The 20221-nt window shown below is 43.9% G+C and overlaps 1 protein-coding gene across 2 annotated transcripts in view; it reads left to right on the top strand.

Annotated features, from left to right (window-relative positions):
• The window catches only part of LOC132385586 (puromycin-sensitive aminopeptidase-like), a 257048-nt gene that overhangs the window by 161545 nt on the left and 75282 nt on the right, over positions 1–20221 (top strand). For both annotated transcript variants that reach the window (XR_009509200.1, XM_059957751.1), the window contains exon 16: positions 6131–6265. Coding sequence is in view for 1 of the 2 variants with exons in the window: in XM_059957751.1 (XP_059813734.1) it covers positions 6131–6265 (135 nt within the window). In the remaining variant the exon portion in view is untranslated. The remainder of the gene's footprint in view (positions 1–6130; positions 6266–20221) is intronic.

Below are 20221 nucleotides of genomic sequence, written 5' to 3'. Positions count from 1 at the left end.
ATCTTGGTTTGTTTTGCTAATGTACTGTGCAAATCTCTTAAGCACACATATATAACTTGGACAGTACTGTATGTTCTGTCTTTCCAGTTAGCAAATAACACTTAATACTACTGAGCTAATACAAAGCTAAGTACTTTTATTTCTGTTTCCCAACCACCTTCCTAACTTAACCAGTATACAGTACTCTGCAAAACTCTTAGGCACCCTAGCTGTATAGGCTGTATATGTGCATAAGGCTTTTGTACAGTACTGTAGCCCAACAAAAAAAAGTACAAAACAAATTTTGAATTTTGGCTGCTTGAAGTGAACTTTGATCTGTTATCATTTACTTTGCAAGTATTTCCTGATGGAGATCATGATACATTATTAAAGTATTTCCAAAATGTGCACTAGACAAACAAGCATAGTTCTTCCAGGACATTTAGAACAGTTTAGCAAAAATTTTAAACTCTAGAAGAACGACAGGAAATACTGGAAATAGAGAGCGGGGCTGTGGGGACTGGTTAAAGTAAGTGCAGTCTTTACCTAGGACTGGAGTCTCCCATGTTTGACCTTCATTCGCACCAAATATTTGGATTGTTTATGCAGCATCTTTGTCAATTGCTTCCTGTGAGGCATCTCAACCTAGTCATTATAAAACAGAGCATAAAATTTATTTACATCAAACTTTGGATTGTAATTGTAAACCTGATTCTGCCTCTAGTTGTATACCTCTTTGTATTTGCACATTTTTATTAGCCTTCATCTTTCTCTTTGGCGATACCTTTCACTCTGCCTGATTGTTCCCTGTCCATGCTTTTGCCTTTCATATGCTTTTGTGCTCATCGTTATTCATGACACTGTCCCTGTGCATCTCAGTGATTCTTGTTTGTGTTTCTCTTGACCTCTGTCTCATTTTGCCCTCACCCTCGATTTGTCTGCCTCTTTCTCTGCCAGTCATTTTGTTCCCTTTTTGCAAAGTATCTTTGGCTTGCAGTTAGCTTGTCCTCAAAATTAAGAAAATAACAATGCTTTTTTCAAACATCAATTGGCTTTGCAACTGCTGCCAAATGTTTTTCTCTCTAAAACCCTGTACATTGATATCCATCTGTCAAGGTACTTATTTCACACTTATTTGGCAACGGCCATAATGTACAGTTTTCTTGGATGAAATTTGGTGAAATGTTCGAGATTTGCTAATACTGCATTTCAGAATCATGTTTATGTCATGAAATATACTGTTTAGCGGCAGCAGTACAGTGCAATACATAAAGGCTATAAATTACAAAAAGAATTATTAAAAAATTAAATAAGTGGTGCAAAAGGGGAGCAAAAAAGTGAAGTAGTTGTACATGGGTTCATTTTCCATTCAGAAATTTGATGGTGGGGGGGAGAAAAGCTGGTTCCTAAAACTTTGAGTGTGTATCTCAAGTTTCCTGTACCACCACCTTGAAAGTAGCAATGAGAAGAGAGTGTCCTAGGTTTAGGGGGTCCTTAATGACAGATGCCACCTTGAGGCATCGCCTTTTGAAGATGTCCTGATGATGGACCCATGCAGTTAGATGTTAGTTGGTATGAATCCTTTTATATGATGTGACTTTTCTAAATTTTCGTTTTAGTTGATGGTCATTGAATACTTGGCTCTTGGTTTCATTCTTTTTTGGGATGTGGATATGTTGGCAAAGCTAATATTTACTGCCCATTCCTAATTCGAAGTTCAATAGAATCAATGAAAAACTACACATAAAGACGGACAACCAATGTACAAAATACAACAAATTGTGCAAATACAAAAAGAAAACAAAATAATAATAAATAATAATCATTGAGAACAAGGATACAGAGATAGAAATCTGCTTACATTTGTGCACAGACCTTTGCAGGTGCCAGGACAGATTAAAAGGACAATTTAGAAAGCCTATCACAAACAAGAGAAATTTTTCAGATGCTGGAATCCAAGCAACACACACAAAATGCTGGAGGAATTCAACAGGGCAGCAGTATCTATGGAAAAGAATACAGTCGACGTTTCAGGCCGAGTCCTGCTGAAGGGTCTCGGCCCAAAACATCAACTGTACTCATTTCCATAGATGCTGCCTGGTCTGCTATGTTCCTCCAGCATTTTGTGTGTGTTAATTTAGAAAGCCTATCAGGTCTGGGGCTTTTTTAAGTATGGGCAAAGAGATCAATCATAAGGAAAGTCAAAAGTAAATTTACTATCAAAGTTGGTATCCTGTCCAACTCTGATCAGTGCCTTATTAAATGTCACCATATACTACCTTGAGTTTTGTTCTTATTGCAGGCATTTACAGGAAAAAAAGTAGATTTTGTGGAAAACTATACATAAATAGAGACAAATAACCAATGTCTAAAAGAAGGCAAATTGTGAAATCAACAAATAATGTTGAGAACACAAGTTGTAGAGTCCTTGAAAGTGAGTCTGTGGGTTGTGGAATCAGTTCGATGTTAGGGTGAGTGAAGTTATCCACATTGGTTTAGGAGCCTAATGCTTGTAGGGTAATAACGATTCCTGAACCTAGTGGTGTGGGACATGTACCGCCACCTCGATGACAGCAGCAAGAAGAGAGCATGACCTTGAATCCTTGATGGATGCTGCTTTCCTGTGACAACACTCCGTGTAGATGTGCTCATTGGTGAGAAGGACTTTGGTGGTTTTGGAACCCAGTGCATCACAGGCAAATTGCATCTGGTGATTTAGAAACAATACCTCACACTAATGATAGTTTAAAATTTAGGTTTCAGCATATTATATCACTTGTCTGAAAACACTGTTTCAAAGGTACATTTAAAGTCAGAGAAATGTATACAGTATATGTCCTGAAATGCTTTTTCTTTGCAACCATCCACAAAAACAGAGGAGTTCCCCAAAGAATGAATGACAGTTAAATGTTAGAACCTCAAGCATGCAGCAAAAACAACAGCAAAGATACAGACCTGCAGTACTCCAAAGACTGACTATGTGTTCACCCGGTATTTGAGATCCCACAGGTTCTCTCTCTTCCTAATAAGGGAGAAAGAGGTGTCTCCATTTCACATTTAAATGGTTATTTGGTTAACAGTGGGCTGACAGTATAAAATCACTTTCTGATACATTTGACATGAATTGAACTAAACCCAGGGGATGTGAAAAATTGGTTACAATAATAATTCTGGGCTCATTTGGGCATGTATAAATTTTAGTGATGCTTATACCATAGTAGTACAAATTTTGGAGCATCTTTCCTGTTTAGTTTGAGCTGACCAATCTACCACCTGGTCTATTACATTCAGTCATGAAGCACCTTGCCTACACTTTAGGAGGGAAAAAAGGTCTTCCTTTGTTTTGACTTTCCATTCTTTCCTAGAGATGGCTTATCTTCCAGCATAATGGCAGGCTCTTTGTATTCAATGCTGCCTCTCACTACTAAGCACATCTACACAGAGTGCTGTCGCTTTCATGTTTACAGATGTTTTCATGCATGTTTTTACCCAACAAATAATGCTTATCTGTGTATGAATCAGAAATCTGTCCAATCTGAGACACAAAACTATGACTGTTTAAAAAAAACCTCAGAGCCAAGTCTCCACGAATGAGTTATCATGCATTGATTTCTCTAACTTCCGTTAATACCCCTCCTCCCCTTCTTGCCCCATCCCTCATTTATTTATTTATTCCCTTTTTTCTTTTTTTCTCTCTCTGTCCCTCTCACAATCACTCCTTGCCTGCTCTCCATCTTCATCTGGTGCTCCCCTCCCCCTTTCTTTCTCCCTAGGCCTCCCGTCCCATGATCCTCCCCCCCCCCTCTCCAGCTCTGTGTCCCTTTTGCCAATCACCTTTCCAGCTCCCTCCCCCTCCTGTCTTCTATCATTTTGGATCTCCCCTCCCCTCCCACTTTCAAATCTCTTACTATCTCTTCTTTCATTTAGTCCTGACGAAGGGTCTCGGCCCAATACGTCGACTGTACTTCTTCCTATAGATGCTGCCTGCATTTTGTGTGTGTTGTTTGAGTTATCCCCGTCCATTTTCTGTTCAGATTTCACTAACTCTGAAGCTAACGAGTTTACATTGTTCAATTTCCAAAATCGTTTGTATGACTAATCTGAGTGAGTTGTGAGTTTGCTAGTGCTTTAACAGTTTGATGTTCTGGTTTATAAATCTAGAGAAAGAAGGCTTAAAGCATCAATGCTCTAATGGTGATTTTGATCTTGAGATTTTTATAAGACATAGGAGCATTTGGCCCATTGAATCTGCTCCACCATTCCACCATGGCTGATTTATTATCGCTTTCAACGCCATTCTCCAAGAATCAAGAGCCAATCAACATCCACTTTAAATGTACCCAATGACTTGGCCTCCACAGCCGTCTGTGGCAAAGAATTCTACAGATTCACCATCTTCTGGCTAAAGAAATTCCTCGTCGTATCCGTTCTAAATGGTCGTCCTATTTTGAGATTGTGCCCTCTGGTCTTTGACTCCCCCACTATAGGAAACATCCTCTCCACAACCACTCTATTCAGGCCTGTCAATACTTGATAGGTTTCAATGAGATTCCTTTAGTGTACAAATTAGGAATGAATACAATTGTAATTAATCTATTAATTTATTCTATTGAAATGCAGAGAGACTTCAAACTTCAGAATTCAGAATCGGATTCAGAAGTTTTTGCTGTTGTGAAATAACAAGAAATTTCACAACATATACCAGTGATATTAAACCTGATTATGATTGTTGTCAGCTAATATGTGGAATTAACTTTAGTGACTTTCCCATTCCCCATTCTCAATAAGTCTATGGAATTCTTTGCCACAGACAGCTGTGGTGGTCAAGTCATTGGGTATATTTAAAGCAGAGGTAGATAGGTTCTTGATTAGCAAGGGTGTCAAAGGTTACAGGGAGAAGGCAGGAGAATGGGGTTGAGAAGGAATCAGCATGATGAAATGGCAGAGAAGACTAATGGGCCAAGTTTTGATTCCAAGTCTTACAGTTTTATGGTCTATGGCAGTTGTGTGTAATAAGAGTTCCTAACGCAGGAGGTTGCTTTCTCATTTTCCTCATGAATTGTTTTCTGAAAGATGGGCAGATGGTTCTGGGAATGATCATTAAGAATGCTGTTGGTTGGGCTTGGTTCTAAAACTTAACATTGAAGCTCCAAGCCCACGCTAAACAATGCATCGGTTGCACTTACCAGTTATCAGCAAAAGTCAGCAGAACTACCCAAGTTTGGATCTAAAGCATCAAACAGAGGAGGTGGTGACCATTACATTGAACTAGAATATCAGAACAGTCTTAGTACAGTGCTAGTGAGTTGAATTGATTGATGTTATCAAGAGCATAGGTAGGAACAGGAGTGAGTCATTAGGGCCTTGTAGCTTGTTGGGCAATTCAATACAATTGTAATTGATCCATGCTGGCCACAACTCCTCTTCTGTGCCATCTCCATATCCCACTATTCTTCAAACTATCGAATATCTATCCGCCTCCACTTTAAATACTTCTCATGATCCAACTTCTACAATCTGCCAGAGCAGAGAATTCCAGAGGTTGATCACCCTGTGGGAGAAATTTCTATGTACCTCAGTTTTAAATGATCAGCCCTTTCCTTATAGTTATGTCCCTGTGATTTGAGATTCTTCCACTAATGAAAGTGCTAGATGAAAATCTCGTTTTCTGTCTACTGTACTGATCCTGAGCACTGAAGTAAATCTACCTACAAGAAAAACAGTGTAACATTCTCAAACTGTTGGGGAACTCAGTAGGTCAAGCTGTATCTATGAAGAGGAATATAGCTGATGTTTGAGGCTGAAACACTTAAATCTTCCAGCACTTGTCTATGTGTTACTCTGGATTTCCAGCATCTGCAGAATCTCTTGTGTTTACAAAAGGAAAACAGAAAATGCTGGAAATACACAGCAAGTCATGCAGCTTTTCTGGTCTGAATATTTGTAGCATTTTCTTCTATTTTTTTTTCCAAAATTTCAAGATCATTAAAACCTTATTTTTCTTTAAAACCAAGTTAATGCTCATTTTTACCTGTTTCGAAGAGTACTGGAGAATAAATGTTTAGGTCAACTCAATGTGAGTTCAGTAAAAGCTGTATATACAATGCACACAAATCATTCTTCTTGTGCTTTCCTTTTGTTTAATCTTCAGTTGAATCCTGGAACGGTGGGCTTCTGCCGAATTCAATACAGTCCAACGATGCTTGAGAGTTTACTATCCAGCATCCGGAACCTTGCACTTCCTCCTGTAGACCGACTGGGACTTCAGAATGACTTGTTCTCGCTGGTAAGTTAGGAGGGAGTCCATATGTGAATTACTCCTGTTCTTAAAAATGCTTAAATAGTCTCACTCATGGCCATAACTGAAATTACTTACAAGTTAATTAAAATAACATTTGCAGTCATCATTGACAGATTCAGAGTTTTCTCCATATATAATAATATGACGTTGTACAAATAGTTCTCATAAATACCTATGTTTGTAAAAGTTAATGGTGTTAAGAACATAAGATATAGGAGCAGAATTAGGCCATTTGGCCCATCCAATCCTTTCCACCAATTCATCATGGTTGATCTAATTTTCCTCTTAGCCCCAATCTCCTGCCTTCTCCCCGTATCCCTTTGTGCACTGACAAATCAAGAATATATCAGCCTCTGTTGTAAATACACATAAAGACTTGGCTCCACAGCTGCATGTGGCAAAGAGTTCCACAGATTCACCACTCGCTGGCTAAAGAAATTCCTCCTCATCTTCGTTCTAAAAGGACACCCCCTCTATTCTGAGGCTGTGTCTTCCGGTCTTAGACTCTCCCTACATAGGAAACATCCTCTCCATATCCACGCTATCAAGGCCTTTGACAATTTGATAGGCTTCAATGTGCTTCTCCCTCATTCTTCAAAATTCTAATAAGTTCAGCACTAGAGCCATCAAATGTTCATCATATGACTAGCCATTCAAACTGGAATCATTTTCATGAACCTCCTTTGAAACCTCCAGTCTCAGCACATTCTTTCTCATATAAGGGGCCCAAAAATGCTCTCAATACTCCAAGTGAGGCCTCAGCTGTGCTTTATAAAGTCTCAACATTACATCCTTTTTATATTCCAGTCCTCTTGAAATAACATTGCTTTTGCCTTCCTCACCACAGACTCAAAGGACAAATTAACCTTTAGGGAATCCTGCACAACGGTTCCCAAGACCCTTTGTGCCTCAGTTTTTTTTTTATATTTTCTCTCCATTTAGAAAATAATCAGCCCTTTCATTTCTTCTACCAAAGTGCATGACCATAAATTTCCTGACACTGTGTTCCATCTGCCACTTCTCTGCCCATTTCTTCTCTAAGTCCTTCTGGAGCCTCTCTACTTCCTCAAACCTACCTGCCCCTCCACCTATCTTCATATCGTCTGCAAATTTTGCAACAAAGCTATCAATTCCTTCATCCACGCCATTGACATATACAGTAGAAGAAATCTGTCCTATCACAGATCACTGTGGACACCCCTAGTCACTGACATCGATCAGAAAAATCTCCCTTTATTCCCGCACTACCTCCTGTTAAGCAGCCTCATATGTGGCACCTTGTTAGAGGCCTTCTGAAAATCCAAGGACACAACATCCACTGATTCTCCTTTGTCTATCCTGCTTGTTATTTCTTCAAAGAATTCCAACAGAATTTGTCAGGTAAGACAAATAGGAGCAAAGTGGAGTGACATTTGCAATTTTCCATTCTTCCAGAACCATTCCAGAATCTTGTGATTCTTGAAAAATCCCTTCAGCCACCTCCTTCAAAACCCTGGTCTAGGTACCCCATCTGGTCTAGGTGACTTAGCTACCTTCAGACCTTCCAGCTTCCCAAGAATCTTATCTCTACTAATGGTAACTTCACACACTTCATGACCCCTGACACCTGGAACTTGCACCACACTGCTAGTGTCTACCGCAGTGAAGACTGATACAAAATACTTATTCAGTTTGTCCATCGTTTCCTTGTCCCTCATTGCTACCTTTCCAGGAGTCTGATATTTATTTTCACCTCTATTTTACACTTTATGTATCTGAAGAAACTTCTGGTATCCTCTTTCATATTATTGGCCAGCTTACCTTTGTATTCTATTTTTACCTTCTTAATGACTTTTTTTTAAAGTTGCCTTCTTTTGTTTTTTAAAGGCTTCCCGACCCTCTAACTTCCCACTACTTTTTGCTCTCTTATATGCCCTCTCTTTGGCTTTGATTTCTCTTGTTAGCCGCAGCGGTGTCATCCTGTTTTTAGAATACTTCTTCCTCTTTAGTGTGTGTATATCCTGTGCCTTCTGAATTGCTTCCAGAAATTCCAGCCATTACTGCACTTCTGTCATCCCAGCCAGTGTTCTTTTCCAATGAACTTTGACCAGGTCCTCTCTCACGCCCCTGTAATTCCCTTTACTCCACTGTAATACTGATACATCTGACTTTAGCTTCTCAGATTTCAGGGTGAATTCAATCATATTATGATCATTTTCTCCTGGCCTCTTTTGCCTTAAGCTCTCGAATCAATTCTAATCATTCACCCAATCCAGAATAGCTGATTCCCCCAGTGGGCTCAACCACGAGCTGTTCTAAAAAGCCATCTCGCAGGCATTCTAGAAAGTCCCCGTCCTGGAATCTGGCACTAATCTGATATTCCCAATCTAACTGCTTATTGAAATCCCCCATGACTGTGGTAACATTGCCCTTATGGCATGCATTTTCTATCTCCCATTGTCATTTGTGGACCACATCCTTACTACTGTTTGAGGGTCTGTATACAGCTCCCATCGGGGTCTTTTCATCCTTGCAGTTCCTGTCAAGTCAAGTCACTTTTTATTGTCACTTTGACCATAACTGCTGGTACAGTACACAATAAAAACAAGACAACGTTTTTCAGGACCATGGTGCTACATGAAACAGTACAAAAACTACACTGAACTATGTAAAAGCAACACAGAAAAAAGCTACACTAGACTACAGACCTACCCTGGACAGCATAAAGTGCACAAAACAGTGCAGGCTTTACAATAAGTAATAAACAAGACAATAGGGCACAGTAGAGGCAGTAAGTTGGTGTCAGTCCAGGCTCTGGGGATTGAGGAGTCTGATAGCTTGGGAGAAGAAACTGTTAGCTCTATCCACAATGATTCAACACCTTCTGACCCTATGTCAACTCTTTCTAATAATTTGATTTGATATTGTGCTGTCAGAGCAATGCCGCCCCTGTTCCTTCTTGCCTGTCCTTCGATTCATTGTGTATCCAGAGCAACACCTCCCCTCTTCCTTCTTGCCTGTCCTTCGATTCATTGTGTATCCAGAGCAACGCCTCCCCTCTTCCTTCTTGCCTGTCCTTCGATTCATTGTGTATCCAGAGCAACGCCGCCCCCTCTTCCTTCTTGCCTGTCCTTCGATTCATTGTGTATCCAGAGCAACGCCTCCCCTCTTCCTTCTTGCCTGTCCTTCGATTCATTGTGTATCCAGAGCAACGCCTCCCCTCTTCCTTCTTGTCTGTCCTTCGATTCATTGTGTATCCAGAGCAACGCCTCCCCTCTTCCTTCTTGTCTGTCCTTCGATTCATTGTGTATCCAGAGCAACGCCTCCCCTCTTCCTTCTTGTCTGTCCTTCGATTCATTGTGTATCCAGAGCAACGCCTCCCCTCTTCCTTCTTGTCTGTCCTTCGATTCATTGTGTATCCAGAGCAACGCCTCCCCTCTTCCTTCTTGCCTGGCCTTCGATTCATTGTGTATCCAGAGCAACGCCTCCCCTCTTCCTTCTTGCCTGTCCTTCGATTCATTGTGTATCCAGAGCAACGCCGCCTCCTCTTCCTTCTTGTCTGTCCTTCGATTCATTGTGTATCCAGAGCAACGCCTCCCCTCTTCCTTCTTGCCTGTCCTTCGATTCATTGTGTATCCAGAGCAACGCCGCCCCCTCTTCCTTCTTGCCTGTCCTTCGATTCATTGTGTATCCAGAGCAACGCCGCCCCCTCTTCCTTCTTGCCTGTCCTTCGATTCATTGTGTATCCAGAGCAACGCCTCCCCTCTTCCTTCTTGTCTGTCCTTCGATTCATTGTGTATCCAGAGCAACGCCGCCCCCTCTTCCTTCTTGTCTGTCCTTCGATTCATTGTGTATCCAGAGCAACGCCGCCCCCTCTTCCTTCTTGCCTGTCCTTCGATTCATTGTGTATCCAGAGCAACGCCGCCCCTCTTCCTTCTTGCCTGTCCTTCGATTCATTGTGTATCCAGAGCAACGCCTCCCCTCTTCCTTCTTGCCTGTCCTTCGATTCATTGTGTATCCAGAGCAACGCCGCCCCCTCTTCCTTCTTGCCTGTCCTTCGATTCATTGTGTATCCAGAGCAACGCCGCCCCTCTTCCTTCTTGCCTGTCCTTCGATTCATTGTGTATCCAGAGCAACGCCGCCCCTCTTCCTTCTTGCCTGTCCTTCGATTCATTGTGTATCCAGAGCAACGCCTCCCCTCTTCCTTCTTGCCTGTCCTTCGATTCATTGTGTATCCAGAGCAACGCCTCCCCTCTTCCTTCTTGCCTGTCCTTCGATTCATTGTGTATCCAGAGCAACGCCTCCCCTCTTCCTTCTTGAATGTCCTTCGATTCATTGTGTATCCAGAGCAACGCCGCCCCATCTTCCTTCTTGCCTGCCCTTCGATTCATTGTGTATCCAGAGCAACGCCTCCCCTCTTCCTTCTTGCCTGTCCTTCGATTCATTGTGTATCCAGAGCAACGCCTCCCCTCTTCCTTCTTGCCTGTCCTTCGATTCATTGTGTATCCAGAGCAACGCCTCCCCTCTTCCTTCTTGCCTGTCCTTCGATTCATTGTGTATCGAGAGCAACGCCTCCCCTCTTCCTTCTTGCCTGTCCTTCGATTCATTGTGTATCCAGAGCAACGCCTCCCCTCTTCCTTCTTGCCTGGCCTTCGATTCATTGTGTATCCAGAGCAACGCCTCCCCTCTTCCTTCTTGTCTGTCCTTCGATTCATTGTGTATCCAGAGCAACGCCTCCCCTCTTCCTTCTTGCCTGTCCTTCGATTCATTGTGTATCCAGAGCAACGCCTCCCCTCTTCCTTCTTGCCTGTCCTTCGATTCATTGTGTATCCAGAGCAACACCTCCCCTCTTCCTTCTTGCCTGTCCTTCGATTCATTGTGTATCCAGAGCAACGCCGCCCCCTCTTCCTTCTTGCCTGTCCTTCGATTCATTGTGTATCCAGAGCAACGCCTCCCCTCTTCCTTCTTGCCTGTCCTTCGATTCATTGTGTATCCAGAGCAACGCCGCCCCCTCTTCCTTCTTGCCTGTCCTTCGATTCATTGTGTATCCAGAGCAACGCCGCTCCCTCTTCCTTCTTGCCTGTCTTTCGATTCATTGTGTATCCAGAGCAACGCCTCCCCTCTTCCTTCTTGCCTGTCCTTCGATTCATTGTGTATCCAGAGCAACGCCTCCCCTCTTCCTTCTTGTCTGTCCTTCGATTCATTGTGTATCCAGAGCAACGCCTCCCCTCTTCCTTCTTGTCTGTCCTTCGATTCATTGTGTATCCAGAGCAACGCCTCCCCTCTTCCTTCTTGCCTGTCCTTCGATTCATTGTGTATCCAGAGCAACGCCGCCCCTCTTCCTTCTTGTCTGTCCTTCGATTCATTGTGGATCCAGAGCAACGCCGCTCCCTCTTCCTTCTTGCCTGTCCTTCGATTCATTGTGTGTCCAGAGCAACGCCGCACCCTCTTCCTTCTTGCCTGTCCTTCGATTCATTGTGGATCCAGAGCAACGCCGCCCCCTCTTCCTTCTTGCCTGTCCTTCGATTCACTGTGTATCCAGAGCAACGCCGCCCCCTCTTCCTTCTTGCCTGTCCTTCGATTCATTGTGTATCCAGAGCAACGCCTCCCCTCTTCCTTCTTGCCTGTCCTTCGATTCATTGTGTATCCAGAGCAACGCCTCCCCTCTTCCTTCTTGCCTGTCCTTCGATTCATTGTGTATCCAGAGCAACGCCGCCCCCTCTTCCTTCTTGCCTGTCCTTCGATTCATTGTGTATCCAGAGCAATGCCTCCCCTCTTCCTTCTTGCCTGGCCTTCGATTCATTGTGGATCCAGAGCAACGCCTCCCCTCTTCCTTCTTGTCTGTCCTTCGATTCATTGTGGATCCAGAGCAACGCCGCCCCCTCTTCCTTCTTGCCTGTCCTTCGATTCGTTGTGTATCCAGAGCAACGCCTCCCCTCTTCCTTCTTGTCTGTCCTTCGATTCATTGTGGATCCAGAGCAACGCCTCCCCTCTTCCTTCTTGCCTGTCCTTCGATTCATTGTGTATCCAGAGCAACGCCGCCCCTCTTCCTTCTTGTCTGTCCTTCGATTCATTGTGGATCCAGAGCAACGCCGCCCCCTCTTCCTTCTTGCCTGGCCTTCGATTCATTGTGTATCCAGAGCAACGCCTCCCCTCTTCCTTCTTGTCTGGCCTTCGATTCATTGTGTATCCAGAGCAACGCCGCCCCCTCTTCCTTCTTGTCTGTCCTTCGATTCATTGTGTATCCAGAGCAACGCCGCCACCTCTTCCTTCTTGCCTGTCCTTCGATTCATTGTGTATCCAGAGCAACGCCGCCCCCTCTTCCTTCTTGCCTGTCCTTCGATTCATTGTGTATCCAGAGCAACGCCTCCCCTCTTCCTTCTTGCCTGTCCTTCGATTCATTGTGTATCCAGAGCAACGCCTCCCCTCTTCCTTCTTGCCTGTCCTTCGATTCATTGTGTATCCAGAGCAACGCCTCCCCTCTTCCTTCTTGCCTGTCCTTCGATTCATTGTGTATCCAGAGCAACGCCTCCCCTCTTCCTTCTTGTCTGTCCTTCGATTCATTGTGTATCCAGAGCAATGCCTCCCCTCTTCCTTCTTGCCTGGCCTTCGATTCATTGTGTATCCAGAGCAACGCCTCCCCTCTTCCTTCTTGTCTGTCCTTCGATTCATTGTGGATCCAGAGCAACGCCTCCCCTCTTCCTTCTTGTCTGTCCTTCGATTCATTGTGGATCCAGAGCAACGCCGCCCCCTCTTCCTTCTTGCCTGTCCTTCGATTCGTTGTGTATCCAGAGCAACGCCTCCCCTCTTCCTTCTTGTCTGTCCTTCGATTCATTGTGGATCCAGAGCAACGCCTCCCCTCTTCCTTCTTGCCTGTCCTTCGATTCATTGTGTATCCAGAGCAACGCCGCCCCTCTTCCTTCTTGCCTGTCCTTCGATTCATTGTGTATCCAGAGCAACGCCGCCCCTCTTCCTTCTTGTCTGTCCTTCGATTCATTGTGGATCCAGAGCAACGCCTCCCCTCTTCCTTCTTGTCTGGCCTTCGATTCATTGTGTATCCAGAGCAACGCCGCCCCCTCTTCCTTCTTGCCTGGCCTTCGATTCATTGTGTATCCAGAGCAACGCCTCCCCTCTTCCTTCTTGTCTGGCCTTCGATTCATTGTGTATCCAGAGCAACGCCGCCCCCTCTTCCTTCTTGTCTGTCCTTCGATTCATTGTGTATCCAGAGCAACGCCGCCACCTCTTCCTTCTTGCCTGTCCTTCGATTCATTGTGTATCCAGAGCAACGCCGCCCCCTCTTCCTTCTTGCCTGTCCTTCGATTCATTGTGTATCCAGAGCAACGCCTCCCCTCTTCCTTCTTGCCTGTCCTTCGATTCATTGTGTATCCAGAGCAACGCCTCCCCTCTTCCTTCTTGCCTGTCCTTCGATTCATTGTGTATCCAGAGCAACGCCTCCCCTCTTCCTTCTTGCCTGTCCTTCGATTCATTGTGTATCCAGAGCAACGCCTCCCCTCTTCCTTCTTGCCTGTCCTTCGATTCATTGTGTATCCAGAGCAACGCCTCCCCTCTTCCTTCTTGCCTGTCCTTCGATTCATTGTGTATCCAGAGCAACGCCTCCCCTCTTCCTTCTTGCCTGTCCTTCGATTCATTGTGTATCCAGAGCAACGCCTCCCCTCTTCCTTCTTGTCTGTCCTTCGATTCATTGTGTATCCAGAGCAACGCCTCCCCTCTTCCTTCTTGCCTGTCCTTCGATTCATTGTGTATCCAGAGCAACGCCGCCCCCTCTTCCTTCTTGCCTGTCCTTCGATTCATTGTGTATCCAGAGCAACGCCTCCCCTCTTCCTTCTTGCCTGTCCTTCGATTCATTGTGTATCCAGAGCAACGCCGCCCCCTCTTCCTTCTTGCCTGTCCTTCGATTCATTGTGTATCCAGAGCAACGCCGCCCCCTCTTCCTTCTTGCCTGTCCTTCGATTCATTGTGTATCCAGAGCAAAGCCGCCCCCTCTTCCTTCTTGCCTGTCCTTCGATTCATTGTGTATCCAGAGCAACGCCGCCCCCTCTTCCTTCTTGCCTGTCCTTCGATTCATTGTGTATCCAGAGCAACGCCTCCCCTCTTCCTTCTTGCCTGGCCTTCGATTCATTGTGTATCCAGAGCAACGCCTCCCCTCTTCCTTCTTGTCTGTCCTTCGATTCATTGTAGATCCAGAGCAACGCCTCCCCTCTTCCTTCTTGTCTGTCCTTCGATTCATTGTGGATCCAGAGCAACGCCGCCCCCTCTTCCTTCTTGCCTGTCCTTCGATTCATTGTGTATCCAGAGCAACGCCTCCCCTCTTCCTTCTTGTCTGTCCTTCGATTCATTGTGTATCCAGAGCAACGCCGCCCCCTCTTCCTTCTTGCCTGTCCTTCGATTCATTGTGTATCCAGAGCAACGCCTCCCCTCTTCCTTCTTGCCTGTCCTTCGATTCATTGTGTATCCAGAGCAACGCCTCCCCTCTTCCTTCTTGCCTGTCCTTCGATTCATTGTGTATCCAGAGCAACGCCGCCCCCCCTTCCTTCTTGCCTGTCCTTCGATTCATTGTGTATCCAGAGCAACGCCTCCCCTCTTCCTTCTTGCCTGTCCTTCGATTCATTGTGTATCCAGAGCAACGCCGCCCCCTCTTCCTTCTTGCCTGTCCTTCGATTCATTGTGTATCCAGAGCAACGCCGCCCCCTCTTCCTTCTTGTCTGTCCTTCGATTCATTGTGTATCTAGAGCAACGCCGCCCCCTCTTCCTTCTTGCCTGTCCTTCGATTCATTGTGTATCCATAGCAACGCCGCCCCCTCTTCCTTCTTGCCTGTCCTTCGATTCATTGTGTATCCATAGCAACGCCTCCCCTCTTCCTTCTTGCCTGGCCTTCGATTCATTGTGTATCCAGAGCAACGCCTCCCCTCTTCCTTCTTGTCTGTCCTTCGATTCATTGTGTATCCAGAGCAACGCCTCCCCTCTTCCTTCTTGTCTGTCCTTCGATTCATTGTGTATCCAGAGCAACGCCTCCCCTCTTCCTTCTTGTCTGTCCTTCGATTCATTGTGTATTCAGAGCAACGCCTCCCCTCTTCCTTCTTGTCTGTCCTTCGATTCATTGTGTATCCAGAGCAACGCCTCCCCTCTTCCTTCTTGCCTGTCCTTCGATTCATTGTGTATCCAGAGCAACGCCTCCTCTCTTCCTTCTTGTCTGTCCTTTGATTCATTGTGTATCCAGAGCAACGCCTCCCCTCTTCCTTCTTGTCTGTCCTTCGATTCATTGTGTATCCAGAGCAACGCCTCCCCTCTTCCTTCTTGTCTGTCCTTCGATTCATTGTGTATCCAGAGCAACGCCTCCCCTCTTCCTTCTTGTCTGTCCTTCGATTCATTGTGTATCCAGAGCAACGCCTCCCCTCCTCCTTCTTGCCTGGCCTTCGATTCATTGTGTATCCAGAGCAACGCCTCCCCTCTTCCTTCTTGCCTGGCCTTCGATTCATTGTGTATCCAGAGCAACGCCGCCCCTTCTTCCTTCTTGCCTGGCCTTCGATTCATTGTGTATCCAGAGCAACGCCGCCCCTTCTTCCTTCTTGCCTGTCCTTCGATTCATTGTGTATCCAGAGCAACGCCGCCCCCTCTTCCTTCTTGTCTGTCCTTCGATTCATTGTGTATCCAGAGCAACGCCGCCCCTTCTTCCTTCTTGCCTGTCCTTCGATTCATTGTGTATCCAGAGCAACGCCGCCCCTTCTTCCTTCTTGCCTGGCCTTCGATTCATTGTGTATCCAGAGCAACGCCGCCCCCTCTTCCTTCTTGCCTGTCCTTCGATTCATTGTGTATCCAGAGCAACGCCTCCCCTCTTCCTTCTTGTCTGTCCTTCGATTCATTGTGTATCCAGAGCAACGCCTCCCCACTTCCTTCTTGTCTGTCCTTCGATTCATTGTGTATCCAGAGCAACGCCTCCCCTCTTCCTTCTTGTCTGTCCTTCGATTCATTGTGTATCCAGAGCAACGCCTCCCCTCTTCCTTCTTGCCTGTCCTTCGATTCATTGTGTATCCAGAGCAACGCCTCCTCTCTTCCTTCTTGTCTGTCCTTCGATTCATTGTGTATCCAGAGCAACGCCGCCCCTTCTTCCTTCTTGCCTGTCCTTCGATTCATTGTGTATAATCATATTTCAGATGTGACTCAGTTAAGCCTACGACATCATACTTGCCAATGTGCAACTGCACTACAAGTTCATCTCCTTACTCCGTACACTATGCACATTCAAACATAACACCTTCAATCCTGTATTCACCCTTTTTGGTTTTGTCCACCTTTTACATTGCAGCTCATCCTGTTGACTGCACTTTTGCCCTATCAACAATCCCTCCTTACTACAATGGGCCTTTGTTTGTAAGCCAGTTACCTCACCTTCAGCACTATCATCCGCCTTTCCTACGATAAGACTCAATACACCATGAAAATTAACCTGATCAAGGAAGGAAATGGGTTGGGAAGAGAAAAAAAAGAGACAAACATTTTTAACAAAAATCTGAAAGATCTTCGCTGATTCTTGGCAGATTAGCATCAAGTTTGGCTTCCTTCCTATACTTTAAAGTGACTTTTAAAAAAAACTGAAGGATAGTATTTATAAATACCATATCGTATGTGTAGCCATATTTACTCTTCCAAATATTGTCTTCAAATAAACTTTTTCATTCAAACTATGCGGGGTTCTAAGTTAATGTGGATTTAAAGTACTATGCAGATGTATATATCAATGTATATATATCAATGGTGCCTAAGACTTTTGAACTGTACCGTACATTGGTTTATGGTTAATTAATTGGTTAATCCACATTAATTTATGTATTTTCATAATTTGAGTTGCATTGTATGGGTACTTTTTTTCTTGAGAGTGAATGATATCTTCATGTCATCTTAGACTACTGACATCTAGCATTGAAGAACAATAATGTTGAAAATACTGAGATTTTCTCAAATTACAAACCCCATTTCCAGAAAAGTTGGGATATTTTCCAAAATGCAATAAAAACAAAAATCTGTGATATGTTAATTCACGTGAACCTTTATTTAAATGACAAAAGTACAAAGAAAAGATTTTCAATAGTTTTACTGACCAACTTAATTGTATTTTGTAAATGTACACAAATTTAGAATTTGATGGCTGCAACACACTCAACAAAAGTTGGGACAGAGGCATGTTTACCATTGTGTTACATCACCTTTCCTTTTAATAACACTTTTTAATCGTTTTGGAACTGAGGATTCTAATAGTAGTAGATTTGCAATTGGAAATTTTGTCCAATCTTAATTGATATAAGACTTCAGCTACTCAGCAGTCTGTGGTCTCCGTTGTCTGATTCTCCTCTTCATGATGCGCGATACATTTTCAATAGGAGATAGATCTGGACTGGCAGCAGGCCAGTCAAGCACATGCACTCTGTGTCTACAAAGCCACGCTGTTGTAGCCCATGCAGAATGTGGTCTGGCATTGTCCTGCTGAAATAAGCATGGATGTCCTGGGAAGAGACGTCGCCTTGATGGCAACATATGTCTCTCTAAAATCCTAATATACGCATCAGAGTCAACGGTACCTTCACATACATGCAACTCACCCATGCCGTGGGCACTGATGCACCCCCATACCATCACAGATGCTGGCTTTTGCACCTTTTGCTGATAACAATCAGGATGGTCGTTTTCATCTTTGGCACGGAGAACTCGACACCCGTTTTTTCCGAAAACTAGCTGAAATGTGGACTCATCTGACCACAGCACACGGTTCCACAGTCTTTCGGTCCATCTGAGATGAGCTTGGGCCCAGAGAACTCGCCGGCGTTTCTGCATAGAGTTGATGTATGGCTTCCTCCTTGCGTAATACAGTTTCAAGTTGCATTTCTGGATGCAGCAACGGACTGTTAAGTGACAATGGTTTTTCGAAGTACTCCCGAGCCCAGGTGGCTATAATTGTCACAGTAGCATGACGCTTTCTTAGGCAGTGCCGCCTGAGGGCTCAAAGATCACACGCATTCAACAGTGGTTTCCGACCTTGCCCTTTATGCACTGAGATGTCTCTGAATTCTCTGAACCTTTTCACAATATTATGTACTGTAGATGTTGTAAGACCTAAATTCTCTGCAATCTTGCATTGGGAAATGTTCCTTTTAAATTGACTAACAATTCTCTCACGAATTTTGGCACAAAGGGGTGAGCCACGACCCATCCTTGCTTGCAAAGACTGAGCCTTTGATGGACGCTACTTTTATACCCAGTCATGATACCTCACCTGCTACCAGTTAGTCTGCTTAATGTGGAGTCTTCCAAACCGGTGTTACTTGAATATTCTGTGCACTTTTCAATCTTATTTTAACTCTGTCCCAACTTTTGTTGAGTGTGTTGCAGCCATCAAGTTCTAAATTTGTGTATATTTACAAAATACAATTAAGTTGGTCAGTAAAACTATTAAAAATCTTTTCTTTGCACTTTTGTCAGTTAAATAAAGGTTCACGTGAATTAGCATATCACAGATTTTTGTTTTTATTGCATTTTGGAAAATATCCCAACTTTTCTGGAAATGGGGTTTGTACAATAATCTATAAATGCAGCAATTAAGTGAAAGATTAGTTTAAAGGTTTAAAGTATAAAGTATTAATCCCAATCCTTTTGTATTTTTATGTTTCAAAAGGCTTCATTGGTCAATATAATCCAATACTTGTATAAGAAGCAAAGTGTCTCAAAGTCACCATGTTAACTAACTAGCTCCATGTGCATAGTTTCTTTGACATAGCAAGGACATCCCGAAATGTTATCAAACAAAAAGTTGACACTGAGTCCAATAAGGATTAATATAGGACAAATTTTCAAAGTGTGGTCAAAGTACCTTTAAAGGAGTAACTAAGTAGATTGACAAAGACTTCTTTGTCTTTCAAGGCTAGAGCTTTTCAGAGCTACTTAGTGCAATAGTTGAAGGGACACAGGTAACCCAGATATGCATGCAAACGTTTGGGCACCCCTGCTCAGAATTTCTGTCACTGTGAATAGTTAAGCGAGTAAAAGATGACCTGATTTCCAAAAGGCATAAAGTTAAAAATGACACATTTCTTTAATATTTTAAGCAAGATTACTTTTTTATTTCCATCTTTTACAGTTTCAAAATAACAAAAAAGGAAAAGAGCCCAAAACAAAAGTTTGGGCACCCTGCATGGTCAGTACTTAGTAACACCCCCTTTGGCAAGTATCAGAGCTTGTAAACGCTTTTTGCAGCCAGCTGAGAGTCTTTCAATTCTTGTTTGGGGGATTTTCGCCCATTTTTCCTTGCAAAAGGCTTCTAGTTCTGTGAGATTCTAGGGCCGACTTGCATACGTTGCTGTTTTGAGGTCTCTCCACAGATTTTCGATAATGTTTAGGTTTAGGGACTGGGAGGACAATAGCAAAACCTTCAGCTTGCGCCTCTTGAGGTAGTCCATTGTGGATTTTGAGGTGTGTTTAGTATCATTATCCTGTTGTAGAAGCCATCCTCTTCATCTTCAGCTTTTTTACAGATGGTGTGATGTTTGCTTCCAGAATTTGCTGGTATTTAATTGACTTCATTCTTCCCTCTACCAGTGAAATGTTCCCCGTGCCACTGTCTGCAACACAAGCCCAAAGCATGATCGATCCACCCCCGTGCTTAACATTTGGAGAGGTGTTCTTTTCATGAAATTCTGCACCCTTTTTACTTTAAACATACCTCTGCTTATTGTGGCCAAAAAGTTCTATTTTAACTTCAGTCCACACACAGGACTTGTTTCCAAAAAACATCAGGCTTGTTTAGGTGTTCCTTTGCAAACTTCTGATGCTGAATTTTGCAGTAAGGATGCAGGAAAGATTTTCTTTTGGTGACTCTTCCATGAAGGTCATATTTGTGCAGGTGTCGCTACACAGTGGAACAGTGCACCACCACTCCAGAGTCTGCTAAATCTT

This window comes from Hypanus sabinus (genome assembly GCF_030144855.1).
Source record: "Hypanus sabinus isolate sHypSab1 chromosome X1 unlocalized genomic scaffold, sHypSab1.hap1 SUPER_X1_unloc_11, whole genome shotgun sequence".
Lineage (NCBI taxonomy): Eukaryota > Metazoa > Chordata > Chondrichthyes > Myliobatiformes > Dasyatidae > Hypanus > Hypanus sabinus.
This window is presented reverse-complemented; position numbering and strand designations above follow the sequence as displayed.